The sequence below is a fragment of the Atractosteus spatula genome, chromosome 6, assembly GCF_055471065.1.
Source record: "Atractosteus spatula isolate fAtrSpa1 chromosome 6, fAtrSpa1.hap1, whole genome shotgun sequence".
Taxonomy (NCBI): Eukaryota; Metazoa; Chordata; class Actinopteri; order Semionotiformes; family Lepisosteidae; genus Atractosteus; species Atractosteus spatula.
In genome coordinates, this window is record NC_142711.1 from 64,057,696 (window position 1) to 64,074,418 (window position 16,723).

General features: G+C 40.5%; 1 protein-coding gene across 1 annotated transcript in view; it reads left to right on the plus strand.

The window, feature by feature from the left end:
- The window catches only part of LOC148833185 (uncharacterized), a 151,477-nt gene that overhangs the window by 105,466 nt on the left and 29,288 nt on the right, over positions 1-16,723 (plus strand). Inside the window, exons 29-33 of the mRNA XM_088918174.1 lie at positions 3,055-3,222; positions 6,885-7,052; positions 8,447-8,614; positions 14,756-14,923; positions 15,128-15,190. Coding sequence (XP_088774300.1) covers positions 3,055-3,222; positions 6,885-7,052; positions 8,447-8,614; positions 14,756-14,923; positions 15,128-15,190 — 735 coding nt within the window. The remainder of the gene's footprint in view (positions 1-3,054; positions 3,223-6,884; positions 7,053-8,446; positions 8,615-14,755; positions 14,924-15,127; positions 15,191-16,723) is intronic.

The window sequence follows — 16,723 nt, forward strand, 5'->3', positions numbered from 1 at the left end:
AAGTGCCAGAGAGCCCTAAAGACAAAACAAGTACAATACGATCTATCATGTTTAAAGACCATAATTTGAGGACAGACAGTCTGTGTATGAAATAATTGTGAAACTCATTATCTCTTCAGTTGCGTGATGCGATGGTAGTCTTTTTCAACATCTTTGGAGTCAGTAGGTCCCACTTTGGAGCTCAGATTGAATTACTCACGACAGTGTTTTAATTTGTTATTCTGATGAAATACTATTTTGTTTTTATTTGTATATCCCTGTTTTCATTTTGGGTAAATGATTATTATCCTCACTAGCTTTTCATTCAGTTTGGACACTTTACCTGTTTCTGGTGGTTGAAACAAGCAGCTGTTTTCTCATGCACTCTTAAGTTAAAAGTCACTCATACTGCTCCAGGAGTTAAAGGAAGGACAGACACTATGTTCTTCACGACTTATCCTGCGTCAGTGTCATAGTGCAGGGTAAAAAATAAGCCATGCTGATCTTAAAAACAAAACTTCATCCATCTATCTGGTAATGCAAGCTGTAGTATGACACGATGAATAATTAGAATTTTTATTTTGAACTATAATTCCATCTATCATTTTAAAAGATTCTTAAGTAACAGTGCAGGAATCTGTTCAGAACACAAGTTTGTCAGATAGGTTGTCAATTCAAGCCAGTTGCCTTGACCAGATATGTAGGTACATAATTTTATTTCCTACATCACTTCTGGCAATCAGAAAATCAAAACTTGTTCACTGATGCTCTAGTTTTGACAGTCACAGTTTTTAAGAACGCATGGCGTTCTTTCAAAAATCTAAATAACGAGACCACACGCTGTCATTTTAGTGAAGATCTTGCTTTTTAACTGAATGAAAAATTGTTAACGTAGAGAGGAATCAGGAAGGTTTTGGAATCAAAAACTAAGAAGAAACAAAAGTGATGCTAACAATGTTTTATGCTTTTGTGTCCCTGCTTTTTGTTAATTTCTGTTTCAAATTTATTACCACATCAGATATTGATTTTTATTAATTTCACAGATCTCTGTTAGTGAACAACTGATCCTTTTCTCTCTCTTGTTCCTGTTTCACCTCTGGGATCTGAATTCTAATTTATCCAACGACATGGTAATAAAATTTGATACCACTGCTTTATTAGCTGTTATTATTAGACTGTCTCTTTGTCAGTGATGGGATTATCTAATATCCTTAATTAACACTGTGGGCTCTGTTTTGATGAAACACACACACAGCTGAGTGGCACTACCAGAAGTGTATTTGTGCTCTAGAGCGTCAGGCCCTCTGTTGATGGCATTCAGAACAACTGCTGGGCCTGTTTCTAGCTCTGTTATGTTTTACATCTCTCTCCAGTGAGAGTCAGTACAAGCAGGAATTCCCTATATATGGTTTTGACAACAGCAAGGAGAAAACAGGTGGCAAACAAACAACATCTCTACTGTAAACAGAGTTCTTTAATGCGATGTGTGTTGTCTCACAACATTGTTTCAGTGTTTAATTATAAAAGGAAGCCATTCATCTAAATCAATCTTTAATTTCTTTTATACAAATGAGCCAATACAATAGTGATTATACACATCCCAGTGCTGTGCTGTTGTTTTTTCTTTGCATACAGTTTTGGGTGTCTGCGATACTGACATGAAATGTACTATAAGTGCTTTGTCGGATACATTTCTGTCCGAGTCGTAAAGCATTATAACGTATAATAACACATATATCTCAAGACTGAGGTGCAGATGGTTTGTGAAATGCGCGGGTTTATACAATAACAAGAATTATATCTAAAAAATAAAGTATATTGGATGATTTCTTGTATTACTGGTTACAGATTATTTTAAACCATGTAGAACATATATTAAACGCTGAGATACAACACTCACAATAAAGGGTTACCTCTTGTTTTCCTGATCTTATGCTGCTTAAAAATATCTAGGTTGTGGTGAAATTGCCTATACGATTAAAGTATTCCGGACTGTAATCCTGTGTTGACAAGTGTACTTAGGCTGCATTATTTATTTGAACAATAATTTAAATAGTGACTAGCAGCCAAGAATGTACGAGTACATAATGCACACATCTGGCGATTGGAAACATTTGCTGTACCAGCGTGGCCTTGCTTGGGTGAGGGTGTCCTTGGCACAGCACACCGCTGTGATCCTTGGGATCTGCCGGGCGTCTATGGGCAGGTCTTCTGAGAATGAGGGGCGTGGCCCCCCGGAGGATGGGTGGGGAGGTGGGAGAAGATCAGGGTGGAGGAAGCCGTCCCTCCAGCGCGCAGAGCCTGTCGTCGGTGAGCAGCTCCAATGCAGGTCTTAACACTTTCGCCTCCAGATGTGGCGTATTCCCTGTGCTCGGTGGCGTGACACTCTCACAGTATTGTGCGTCGCCCGACACCCGGCGTGGTCTGGGGATATTGGGGAAGTGGGAGTGGAGTGCAAGGTGAGACGTTGGGGGGCCATGGCTGGAAGATAAGGTGCTGTCTGGGGGCTCCCGCGACTTTGTGTGGACCCCCTCCTGTGCAGTAGGTGCGAGCTGCATGGATCAACGGGGGGAGGGCTCAACAGAACTGGCATTGCTTACTTTTCCTCAACACAGTCCAAAGCATTTGCTTAGTTCACAGGTGCTGGTTAACGGGAGGAGTATGCAACCAATATATTCAGCCAAAGTCTCTTGAAATTCGCCCAGTCTGGATTCAAAGCAAGGGCCAAAGAGCTGTGATGTGCTGTAGCTGCATACAGGGTAAACAGTGAGGCGTTAGTTACACAACTGATCAGCGGGATTATTAATTTCTCTTGTGTGCTCGGTCACTGCCTCCTGCTTATACAGTAGCAACTGTACTGTAGTGCTTCTCTTAGCCTGTATCAGCACAACAGGTCATGGGAGCGTTAGTTTAATTCGCTGGGTGCAGCTGCTCATGCTGGCCCATAAAATCGAACCATAAATTCGGTTATTTGGTCCTGAGTTTCTGTTGTTGTTTGCGGTGCCGTGGAGATTTCCAGGCTCCGACAGATGGCCCAGTGAGCACAGCCTGACCGCCTGCCGCGTGTTTCCCCAGGTGCAACAGCAGGAGGCGCTGGTGCGGAGTCTGAGGGAAGAGCTGGGCCTGGAACAAGCCCGGTACCAGGACCTGCAGCGCCAGCTGGGCAAGCTCAAGAGCCACATCGCAGACATGGAAACCGCAGGGGAGCTTCTCAGAGCCAAGCAGAAAAACGACACTCAGGCGGTCAGTGGAGTCTGTGCTTGTTTCAGATATCAAGGAGATGTACGTAGAGTGGAAAAAAAACAAAGTTTCCCTGGCTCATTTGTCATCTCTCCTAGCCTGTGTTTTAAAAAAAGTTTTTTTTACAAAATAGAAGAAATGCATTTCATTTGCTTTGTGCGGTTTAAAAACCGCTCAACAAGGGAACTTAAAGGTTATTGCATAGGGAATTAATTAAAAGACCGTTGGAACCAAAATATGTTATTCAGCTGAAAATTCATTTTGGAATTTGGAGCATTTGTTGTGATGTTAAGTAATCTTGAAAACGTGTCTGTGACCATATGAAGTTGGCAAAGAAAATGTGAAGCACACTAAAGCCAAAGTGTTGTGCGTTGTTTACAGTGTTTTCTTTTTGTGTAGTAACATTCCCCACTGCCCAGTTAGCTTCTAGATTTCTCTTTCTTGTGTGCTGCTGCTGGGGATGTACAGTATTATGAGCACTCATTTTCTTCTTGTCCTCTGCAATGGAGTGTCTCTTCCTTTTGAGGTGTCTTGTGACATCCGTCTGAGAGAATTCCTCTTGATTTCACTTTGTCTTCTGGCTGTGTTCAACCCTCCACTGTCAGAAGTGTACTGTCTCTTTTTGCAACAGTGTTTCTGCTTCATGAAAGCACCTTAAGAGTAAATATGGTAATGGTTGTATTTTGCTTACATGGTTTTTGGTAACATCTGCACATTACCTTAGAATGCGTATTTTCTGATGCATCCCTTGCTTATCATATAAAAAAAGCTGACAGTATAGTTTATAATTTGGCATTGTGGCTTCTGAAAATCTCACCGTTCTGAAAGAAAAGCAAAAAAATCCCAGTTCAGGCTCTTATTCTTACAGACTGGTGTGTGGTGGATGTGTGCGTGTTGTTTTTTTTACCCAAGCACACAATGTCCCAGACCTCTAAAATGATCCAGTTTTTGCCATGGCTGCCTGAGCTATAATTGGTGCAGGTACTATCAGCAAGTGAAGAACAATATTTTCTTGCCTGGCAATGTCACCAAGAAGCTGTGCTGCCTAAAACAGAGCCATGGGGAACGCCTGATGCAGCATTCATCCATACAACAAGAGAATGATGGTAGTGGAAAAGAAAGCCATACATTTTAAGATATTTTGTCTTAACCACAATACTTTTATTGTAAAGAATCGTTTGCCATTTTTCTAGAAGAGACCACATGTAATTTTTTCATGTTGGGCAAGCAACGTTTTGCTTTCTTACATGCTTGGCAAGATATTGTTAGACTTCTCTGGGCTCATGTAGTTTTCATCTGCTCAAGCCTTGTATTGTTGTCACTGTGCTGATACCACAGAAACGTATGTTTTTAATTAAAAGTCATAGACAGAAACTGACCATAGCAGCAGTGAAGCCAAATCAAATACAATAAAGCACTTGAATCTCTCCCTTTGAGAAGAATACTGTATATTATAACCATTAACATGTGAATATGTGGTATTATTTTATGTGGGTAAAAGCATTTACTGACATCAAACCTTATGAATCAGTTGAAGTGTATGTGAGGGAGAAAAACATCTGGTTTGAGATACTGAAACTACTAGAATAAACCTTATGATTTGGAAAAACAGAATGGAAGCATATTCACTTCATTTTAACAAAAAAATGAATGCTTTTATATAATATCTCCAAAAATAATTAGGACATAGTTATAGTATGATGATTTTATTGTTTTGTTTAAACCTCTGTGTAGCAAATCAATACATATACTTTAGTTTTCGGCTCCTTGTGAGTTGGTTTTAATATCTAGTAAGAATGTGGACAGTTTTGGTCCGCACCACTATGCTGTTTTTTGGGAAAAAAAAGGTGAAATGTAAAACTAATGGTCATCACGCAATTGTGAACATGATTACCATGATATGTGATTTTAAGTTTTAAGTTTGTGATTTTAAGTTTGCAAATCTGCTTTTCTAGAAAACATTAATGAATATAGCCTACCAAAAAGAAAAAAATGAAAGATCCATGCTAACAGTTTGGAAACGGCCTGAAAAATATTCTGTTTCAATGTACAAGGGTGAATAAGATTTAATGCAGGTGAAATGTTTGTTTTTAGCCTCAGGTTAAACTGGAAGTTTGTGGGCGTTCAGGTATAGAGCAGATGTTTGATGCGAAATGCATTCTGTTCACTTTGCTGATCCCCGAATACTTTACTTAAGCCATCTTCGTTTTTTCTTTGGTAATTTGGTTCAAGTAATAGAAAAAAATACAGATGAATGCATTGAATCCCTGTTTAAGCTGTTGGGGATTCTGAAGTGTCCTCTGTAAAAGGCTGTGCCTTACGCTCAGGAGGCAACTGGTTTGAATCCGTGCTGTGCCTCGCGTCGTGTTGCCAGGGGGGCAGTTTGCGATGAGCCCTTGGCGGGTGGTGGTCGTTCCTCTCTTGGCGTGTGTAGTGCTGGCTGGTCCTTCCACTGGCCCGGCTCCTGCAGGCGTGTGGTGTTAGCAGTGAGAGCGGTGACCGTCCTGGTCTTGATGGGTTCTCCTCTCCAGGTTCGCAGTGGTGGCTGAAGTGGAATTGTAATCGGCTTTTCCAAACTAAGAGCGTACGAAAAAAGGGGGGAAGAAAAATTACATTGTTGGGGTTTTTTAAAGAAAACATCAGAAATGCAAAGAATTCCATAAATTAAATTAGCCCCTCATTCATATCCTTTTTCTGTCCTGATTGCCAAGTGTTCTACACTCCATTGAGAAGTGTTTATAACACCTACACAGAAACGGCTGTCTGAATTCCCTCCTTTGTGTTGTGCCACTGGAAGAATTTTTCTTTCTCTGTGGCGGGCTCTTTCGGTAATGTTTTTCTATGAGGCATTACCTTCCTTATCCCTCTGAGGTAACCTGCCTTACAATCATTATGAGGCCAGAAATGGTCAAGCTTGATGAATCCAAAGGAAATTGGGTTTGAAATGGCCTCATCTGCCGAGGTCAAAGCCATTACTTTACGTATCAGATAAGTGGATTTTGAATGAGGATAAATTATTTTAAAATTACCCTGTAAGATAGACTTTCTGCTGCTTGGCTTTGTGAAATTAAAACAAATTGGGCTTATTTATTACTTGTTGAAGTCACAGTATTTTTAATTATTTGTTTGTTAACTGTGTTTTTTTCCTGTTTGTTTGGAATATAAGAGCATAACCAGGAGTGAAATGTCTCTTTCGGGAGGGAGTGATCATAGTTCATAAGGTGGGCTGATCGGTATGGAGGAGTTATGCCACTGGCTCGTTCAGCAGGCCGAAGCTCCAGCTGAGCTTCTGAGTGCGCTGGTTAGCAGAGCGCTGGCGTATCGTGGTCTTCAGAAGTCGGAACACAGAACCTCTCCCTTTGGTTTACAGAAAAGTGAAACTGATGAACTCAACTTGTTGGAATTTGTTGTTTTGTTACTCCCAATTCTCCTTTTTTCACTGATTTTTTTTCCTTGACGTTTCATTGTGTGCGAGATGAAAGGAGAGTGAAATGAAGTGTGTGCCAGGACTTTTTCAAACAGCCCCGGTAGTTTCTGTATCCAGCCGTTTCAGTGCAGATTTATGTGCATTGCAGCTCATTCTTCATGGCTACACTGGTTCATTTAAGAACTGTACGATAATCTAATATATATCATAACATATATAAATATTTACATTTCCACAGTTAAAAGATCGTGAAAATCGCATTGCAAGGCTAGAAGATGAAATTGCCAATGTCCAAGAGAAACACAGAAATCTGCTGGAGAGGTTCTTAGAAGCAGAGTCTCAGCTGAAAATCTCCAGTTTAAGCACAGCTGCTGCTGAAAAGCAGCGAGAGCTTCACGCTGAAGAGGTATGATTAAATTAGTTTTTTATACTGTACTTATACAAACAAAAAAGGCAAATAATTTGTCTTCACTATCTTCTTGCCTAACAAAATGACACGATACTATTATATTGTTGATCCATTAGTTTGCTGATTTTTCTAAAAAAAAAATAGACAAAGTAAATAATGTAGATATTTATACTATATATATATTTCTATTTCTGATCCTATTTTATTAAAATTGTGTTTTTCAAATACAGTAAATACTGTAATTGCTGTGTGGCATCATCTATTATTATTATTGCTGTTAATCATGAGTTATTAGCCATAGCTCAAACAAGACTTGTTGGATCTCACTTTCTGCTTCCATACTTTGTGCATGCTACTATTAATGAACATTTCTCAGTGAAATAAATGCAAGTTAAATTCATGGTCGCTGCTCTGACATTTACACACATTGTATCAGCGTAGCCAGTTTGAAAGGCTTGCCATCGGTGGAGCTGCTTGTTCTAGTGATAGTGGACGCATGGACACTAGCTTCCAACAGCTCTGTCAGCTGCAGGAAACGCCCATCCCTGTTCAACTGTGTGCTTCTTACCAGCGACAGTGTCGTCCGATTCTCTTTCCCAATATGCACCAACCTTGGATGGCTACAGCCTCCAGCCTGAAAAGTCATTTTGTGTGAAACTCCATTGAGAGCCACTGAAAATCTAAATACGCATAAATAAATTCTGTGAACATTATTTTGCAGTGATGTAAGGAGTAAGAAAATGCCCTTGTTTCCTCAGCAGGAAATGTGCTTGCAGGAATGATGCATTTCACACAATGTGTGCATTTGTTTTTCTGCAGCTCAATAGAAGCCTAATTCGCATGAAGTCTCCACTGGCACTTGGATGAAAGTGTGCTCAATGAACTCTAAAGTATTACCAATGTCCAGTAGTTACAGTTAAGCAAACAATGTTTCCTTCACTTGCTAAATGAATGGACATTATTGGAGATTAAATATTTATAATTTACACCTGTACAGTGAAGTGCCGAGGTGTACAGGTGTACTTGAACACTAACCACACACACGGCGAGCTTGTGAACGATGGCATATCTCAAGTTGTAATGCAAAACGTTCATTTTCTTAACATCCTTAGGAAGAACATTAAGTATCTTTTCCAATCGAATACAAAAGACAGAGGGAAGCACCACATTTTATTGAATCTCCTATAGAGATGCGCTCATCCTGGGGAAAGGGTGCTCGATTAAAATACTTGCTGTTGAAATAGTTACGAAAAGGACCTCTTTAGCGGCTGGTCCTTCCTGTGCTCTAAACGCCGGCCGTAAGAGAAGCTGTGCAGTCCCCTTCGGCGGGAGGCGGTGGTGCTCGGCCTGTGCGTGGGGCCTCAGGGGGTGTCTGTTGTGCTTGGCTTCAGGCGAGCCGCTGTGAGAGGGCCCTGGCGAAACAGGGCGCAGAGCTGCAGCAGGCAGCCGACTCGCTCAAGACCTGCAGCAGGGACCTGGCGGCCGCTGAGCAGAGCGTCCGGGACCTGGGACTCCAGCTGGCCGCCGGCCGCGAGCAGCAGAACGAAGCCGAGGAGGAGGTGTGTTCGGAAACTTTCTTTCGCTTCGGGTTGCTCTTTCGTTTCAAGGCAGCACCCGATACAGAACTATCTGGATTGCTTTTTTCTTTAAACAAAACTTGTGCAGCTTAACGATAAAATCGAAATATCGTCGGCTCTGGAAGCCAGCATCGTCGGTGTTCAGCAGGTAGACGAGAAGCTCAAAGAAGAAATCTTTGCTTACGAAGTTAAAATGAAAGCGCTTCATTCAGAAGTTAAGAAGGTGAAGGATCTCAACAGGCAGGTGGAAGGAGAAGTCAGACAAGCATCCACCCCACAGGTTCTGAAACAGGCTCAGCTGCAGCTCATAATGGACTCTTTCCTTTTCTTCAGAGGTGCGGAGAGCCAAGAGAAGCTCATTTGACACTCATCTGAACGTTTTTATCTGATCTCACATCTAGATTAATTTTTATGAGAAGTTTGCTGGGTTTAGGTCTCTCGTGTTACAGGTTATTGAGTGAGTGCAGGCTACATGGTGCCCATTTCAATAGTGCCCATCACCCTAACCAATATATTCAATTATCCAATTAAAAAGAGATAATACCAGTTTTAATACAGTTTTCTGTGGCCACCTAGCATGTCATTAGGGCCATGTAGGCTCTTCTATGTGACATAGAAAAGGGTGAAGCTCCTGTGTGTATTCATGTGATTCTTGAATGCACTGGCTAAATAAACTGCAGTACCAATAAAGACGTTTCCCTAGATTCTCATGGAACAACCACACTTACAGTACGCCTGCATGACACCGGCCCCTGAAAGAGCCATCCTGCTCTGCAGCGGCTCATGATGCTTGAAACCCACGGACATGTGCAACGGCTAGTGACACAAAGCACACGCTGCCGTGCCCAGGATGATGATCTGGCATTGAGCAAGCTGTTCCCACTTGGTGGAACACTGCACCATGAGGCATGAATTATTGGCTTCGGTCGCAGTTCATCTGTGTGTATATCCTTCATCAGTGTGAAGAACAAGGAATTCCCATCTGCAGTGGTGCCTGGAGCAGGATATATGGGAATCAACCAATGATTTTGTGGTTGAAGAATCAATTTTCCAGTCTTTGCGACAGATGAAAGGATTTGGCTATTTCAGCCATCTCTCGAAGCATCGCTCCAGCATTTATCTTCCTTTCTTGACTGACTGTGCACATTACACAAAGATGAGTGATGCTAAATGCCACAGGATAACTTTGAACACCCTGATTGTTAGGATTTATTGGGTGTAAAATTTATCAATACTTAAGGTTTTCCTTACGAAATTGACCACAGCCCTATTTGTAAGTGTTCTAAGGAGACGGATCAGAGCTCAAAAAGCACCGAGACTGAGCACCACAGGTTTCTTTGCACAGGTGGCACTGCTCAACACAAACAATCATGGAAACCAATGGTCCCTCTGAAATGTAGGGATAATTGGCGAATACCTGGTGTTGAGAAAGCCTTATAGAAATCAATCAGGTCTCATCCACAGCTAACCAGGTGATTCCCATGTGATTCCAAATTATTCACAATTCTCCCATCGCACTCTCCCACCTCTTTCCTGTCCTTCAGATTTGACCCCTGACTTCAGGCCAAAATTGGTCTGATCCAGTATTGAAGGCAGTGATTCATATGTTATCAAATGTATGTTATATCAAAAAGCAATAAGCATCCCTCATTTTCTTAACTGGGTGATATTCATTATTTACTATTCTGTGATTAAAAGCATTAGGAAATTCTCTTCAGCGTGAAACAGTAAAGTGTACGTCTGCAATTAAAATATCCATTAGCAATATTAATAAAGAATTTTCTGTGCTCCGGTGGCCACCAGTTTTATAAGTAGTTCTGCTGTTCCCAGCAGAATACCAAAGAAAAGATGAAGTATATGAAGGTTCTTTTTAATAATCTCCTCCCATGCAAAAGTAGGTATGTTTAATTCAGATCCACTTAATTACATAGACATACATATTAAAATGAATTTGGGCCCACTGGATATTTTAATTAGTCTTAAACCATCCATTTTTAACTATATCTATGGGACTTAACTGAATTAAAAATTGAATGGCACATACAACAGCAATGAAAAAGAATTGCTTGCCACTAGAAATATTTCTATTACCAAAAAATGCATAAACACTAATGCTAATGAAAAACAGCTCAATATTTTTCACAGAAACGGAAATCTTTAGTTAATGTATGCAAGTAAACAAAACATAATTTAGATTGAGTGGATACAATTTGGTACTGTATAAAGAATTGGGATCAGCCAGGATGTCAGAAGGAATAAAGTAAATGGTTGACATGATCCCAGAAGAAATACAAGTATTCCTAATTTTAAGAAAAGAGCAAAATCTCTGTTGACGTTTAAATGGAAAACAAGATTAAAATGCAGTTTTTTCACAGCTCCAAAAGCTCGTATTTATACACGGTATATGTATTTGGTGGTGGATGAGGAAGATATACGTTTCTATTCACCTACAGTAGTCCTTTGGGCTGAGATCTATCAATTTAGTGGTCCAGTATATGACACTGAACTGCGATTGAAGCAGAAAGTCACAAGAGATCCTTTCTGTGTGAGTGCAGGTATTACTGAAAGGTGGAAGGATTACAATGGTGATTGTGTGTGGAGCAGATCTCAAAAAGTCTTGTTCATCACACTGCAGTGAGATTGCAATGGGTAACAACAAGCTCATCAAGTAGACATTGCTGGCTTCTCCACAGCGTTGTTCCCCTCAAGTATAAAACGGTTGCTCCCTTTTGCAGAACTTTGGTAGTTTCTCCGGTGCGCACTTGCTCTGCTATCGCTGGATCAGAGTCAGATCGATCAGAAACCCTGTCTCGAGTTGCACAGGGCCAGTCCAGCCCCAGTGGTTTGTTCCACCTGGACTCTTCCTGGCCAGCAGGGGGTGCTGTTCATTCCCAACAGCTCCCTGCCAAACTGCCTTCAATGCTGTTGAATCACATGTCACCAAACATATACTGTGGGTTTATTACCTTTCCATAACTGATACTGCCACTGCAGAGTTCCATTTTCTAGTAAAGCTCCGTTTAGATTTTGAGTGATAATCTCCAGTTGTTTGAGATGTTGACAAATTGTGCAGGCTTGCATCTCTATTTAAACATGCTTCGATGGCGTATAGACCTCATTACCTGTTTGTCCTGTCATTCACTGCAGCCACTGCAGTTGCAGAATATTCCAGATGGCTTGAACATGTTGGCACAAATCACTTCTTAAAGCAATGAAGAATAGGGAGGAAGCAGGGCCTGATTTTTCACGGCACTTTGTATATTTTGGGATCAAGTTCCATGGTTACCAGAGGATTTAACATCTGGAGTTACTGAAATGAACAATTTGATGAGTAGTTATAAGACTAAAAGCAATGAATGGTAACATCATGGTCAGATGGTTTCAAAAACCCTGTTTCTATAACACTAGGCGTTGTGCCAGTGAAGACAAGCTCTGTTACTCTTTAGTCTTTAATTCAGAGGGTTTAGTTCTGTACAGCCAGCCAGCCAGCCAGCCAGTCAGTCACCTGAGGAAGAAACAAGGAAACACAGAAAACCAAAAAAAAGCCGGTATATCCTTCCAGTGATCTACGTTATAAATCTGCATGTACACTTTTATATTTTTTGGAAACTGCCACTTCCAAGAAAGACACGCATCTGTTGGTGAAGATAACTTGGCACTTTCTTTTTTGTGTTTTTCAACCTTTTTTGTGTTTAATGAAATTTGTTATATTGCCTTGTCATTTTTAATGAGTTTGTCGCAGAAGCTTTTTCAAATTCAGAAGGAGTCCATTCGTAATGCTTAGGTAGGAAATAATGTTAAACCTAAGAGGGTGCCAATATTATTGAAGACCACAGCATATGTATAAATTATTCCTTTGAATGCAACCATGAGTAATGCTTGAAATAATATGCATTTGAATAAATCTTAGAAGTAATATTGATCGTTTCTTGCATCCTAACAGAATGTCTGATTAAATTTTAAAATATTGTGAGGGTGAAACGCGATGATCTGTTGATCAATATATTCCTCCTAGTGTGTAAGATAGTGGAAAAGAAAATTCTAATACACTTAAAGAAAAGATAAATCTCTGGCTTCTCCCCAGAGATACGCACGAACACCTCATAAAAGAACATTTGAAATGTTGATATGTTTCAAATAGACTAAGAATGCGTCTTGTATAAACACAATAGAAATGTTCCCCTGTGTTTCTTGGAATCACGGAGTGGGTTTTCCAAAGTGGTCCGCCGTGCACTCTGCATGGTATTATAATTGAAACATTGTAGTGAGCTCCAAGACCAATGTGTGTGTGTTTTTATCTCCTCTTTATAATCGTCACTCTTTAATCTTTTCCTCTCTGCTGCTTCATTTTGCTTCTCCATGCACTTGCACATACAGAATACCATTATTGCCTTTGGTTATTAACTAGGAATGGATTTGGAAAAAAAGTAATTTTGTACTGGCTTGATGCAGCAGAATAAGCTGTCAAACATCATACCAGGTGCCAGTGTGATGTCCTTCTGAGGAGCTGCTGCACACTGTGTGTTATAGCTGGCAGGTTAAAGGTAATCGGAGAGGATTACCAACAGCAGCCTTTATTAAATATCTTTGCAGGCCCACTGTGGCTGTGACCAGATAATATGAGTCCCAGCTATTAAAAAAAAAACAAAATCTGGAAATCATTAATAAACTCGATATGTGTTATGAATGTCCTTGCAAAAGTGGATCTAATTTTATTTACTGTAGAGAAAAAATGTCCTAGGTCTATGTACATTTTTTATTTCTATATTACCCACGTTGTTTAATTTGTTACATTACCCAAAATGTTTTACATTGCCATTATTAGAATATCCAAAGGCAAAAGAAACATTATTTAAAAAAATATCTGTGAACTGTTCCATTGTGTTTTTCTATCTTATTTTCTGCTGTCAAAGGCATGTAAGCAAGCAGTGTGCAGACAATAGCAGTTCAAAACATAAAAATGGACTGCGGGGAAAAAAAGGAAAATTTGTGAAATTCTGCATGGATTAAATATAGATCTCTACTACAGTATGTAGTCTGTCAAGCATTTCATTTGGCTAGGATTTACTGTCATACACTTAAAAGTTAATTTAGATCATCTTTTTATTGTCTAGAGGCAAAGAGCAGGGTTTGTGAGCTGGAGGATATGGAGATGGCTGTAGGATCTGTACCCTGAGTGAACAGAGGACTGTAACACAGACACGGAAGAGACAGGAACAGCTGTCAGTGTGACCACAGGCTGAAAGTTAAAATAAACAAGGATTAATAAAATAACCAATTTAATCCACCTTGAGGGATTATGAAGAGAACAGGTTCATAAAGAATTTATCAGGACTTTGGAGTTTTATTGATTTTGTATTAATTTTTTTTTAACACACGTGGTGACGAAGCTGTGGAACCCTCAAAAAATACAATTTAGACATTAAGAAGGTTTACACCTCTTAATACATTCTACACTGCGCTCCTCGGAGAAATTAAACATCTGCTGCTTTTGTCAAGTTATCATTGTCCGCTATGACACACGTTGAAACAAAAGAAAGATGTGTAAATTTTTCTAATCAAAACATCTGTACAGCTCTGCTATTTACATTTTCCTATCAAGACATAAGAGAAATGTTAATTTTAGATGATTCCTTTTAGGACTTGTAATTACTGTCATTAAGAAGGCTCCAGAGACTGGGAGAGAGCTTTGACTGAAATGCAGTTTGACATGTTCTATAATTAATGCTGAATTAATGTGTTACTTTATGTGCTGGGAGAAGAAAGGTTCTTAACAGCTCTGAAAGGCAGCTAGTGTGATCACAGCCTCATACACAAGGCTTTGCAGTTTAGTTTCGATAATCGTTCGCTGTGTCAGGAGGCTCTGTCTGTGCCCATGGCTGTACATTTACGCCTGTAGAGTTTTTTGTGTGCATTAGTTAAGTATGTTATTGTGTGAAAGATAATTATAAACAAATGCCTTTCATTTCTTGTGGAGGGCTGCAGGGAGTAAAACTGCCCGATACGAGTCAGTCGACATTTTCCTTAATATTAATAAAAATTACAGAAATCCAAGAGCTGAAAAGACAAAAGTCAGAACTAAAAATGACAGACTTTTTTGCATTTTTAATTTATTTTTCTCAGGCTCGCAAGCATGAAGAGAAAATGTCTGAGCTAACTCAGCAGCTCTATCAGATGCAGAGAACAAGCCAGGAAACCATCAGAGAGCTTGCTAGCAAGGAAGAACAGTTAGTTATATTGAAAACAGAGGCAGGGGCTCTCCAAGAAAAGCTAAGGTGCAAAGTAGAGGAGGTGAGATGCAAATATTGTGTGATTCTAAAACATTTTCACAGAGTTTATATTTCATCATACTCTGTCATTGGCTGTCGTGTGATTTAGATAATGGCTTGTGAAAGTTTGCTGCCTTTCCTTCTTCACATTGTTGAATTGTACTTCTTACTTATGCAGTTTACGCAATTTAATGTGTTTTATGCTTTTTTATTATTTTGGGAACAGGTAGAGAATCTGAAAACCGAGCAGCAAGTTTTGAAAGAAAAGCTCGTGGCTGCAAGTACAGAGGTGAGTATCGAGCCTGTTTGGAATGCGGTGCCATGCGAGTTTCTGAAACTGGCGGAGCAGGGCTTAAACTGCGTTTTCGCACTCCCCGTTTGACCTCCTTGCCGCTGACAGTGTTTCTCAACACACGTGTGTGAGTTTGCTTCTAGAAAGGCCACTTCTTCACACAGAAGAGGCACACGGGTCAAAGGTCACAGGTCATGGGGCACGGGGCAGCCAGCCAGATCACCCATGGTCAGACCAGGGCCCAGTTCACCATGCGTGCTGGCTCAAGGGGAACCACCTGGGGGACCTCCTCCGCCTGGCAGCTTCTGCAGTGACGCAACCTCACAAGAGACTCACAGGCCCAGCTCTGAGCTCAGGCATGCCGGCGTCACTGCCAGGCTGCACGTTGGTGTGTCCTGGGGAGTCCTCGCTCTGTGCCGCACTTGGTGCTGGTTTCGCAGTTCTGTGTGGCAGAAAACACTAAAGGTGTGCTGAGGTGTGAGGGAGCTGTATTTTTTTGTTCCTGTGGGGTGCCTTTAATTCCTCTTTCAGCAGACAGCTTGCTCCTGTAGGTAGTAGCTTTACTGCACTGCATGAAAATGAATTCTGAGAGCCGTGTTTGACATACTGTACTGTAACAGAAACTACCACACCGGCGCAGTCTTGTGAACTATCGACACCATAATGGGAGTTCAGCGCACCAAGGGCTATCCAAAGCTTCCTGCTTCGCCCTGGAGTCCAGATCGTGCCGTGACTCAGTGTGCGATGAAGACTAACGGTGGGCACACCAGGTGTTGATGCCACGTACTGCAGAAGTGTCGAAATTAAATGCACTGCGTAATTCCTACAGTTTGAACAGGAAGTTTGTTCAGAGACATGTTAATGACTCTACAGTCAGACATATAGAGTAACATACTGTAATTTTATTCATCATACTGTTTGTCACGGGCCTTGTGTTAAATATGTACAGTGCGCAAGTTCCTCAGAGACCAAGAATCTCCAGATGCCTGTGGAGTGAGCTCACTACTGCATTTTTTCACAGGCAGTGGCATTCCCTTCTTTTACCAGGACAGTAGTCCCTCGTTATACAAGTTTAATTTGCTCCATGACACCCATAAGGAAAAACAAAAATTAAATTCCCATTATAATATTCCCATTATAATCTCTGATTGGTTCCAGAACTCAAAAATGTTTCCTCAAACACCCAAACTTCACCTTAATACAGCACATAATGAAACAAGTATGAAAACAATAGCGTTTTCGGATTAATTGATACATAAAAAAACAATAACATTTCTGCTCATTTATAGTACAGTACTTACATTGTTATTGTAGTATAAGAAAGATAATGTATATTCTGTGCACTTAACCTTTATTTACAAAACAATTATTCCTCCATTTATTGAAAAAAAAATGACAAAACTCATCAAGAAGATAAGAAAAAACATGAATCTCAGCAATGCTTTACAAAAGCCCATCCCGTGAGACTGAAGATCTGCTAAATCTAAATGAAGCGATATGCAGGAGTTACTGCGTCTCGTGTAAAAACGA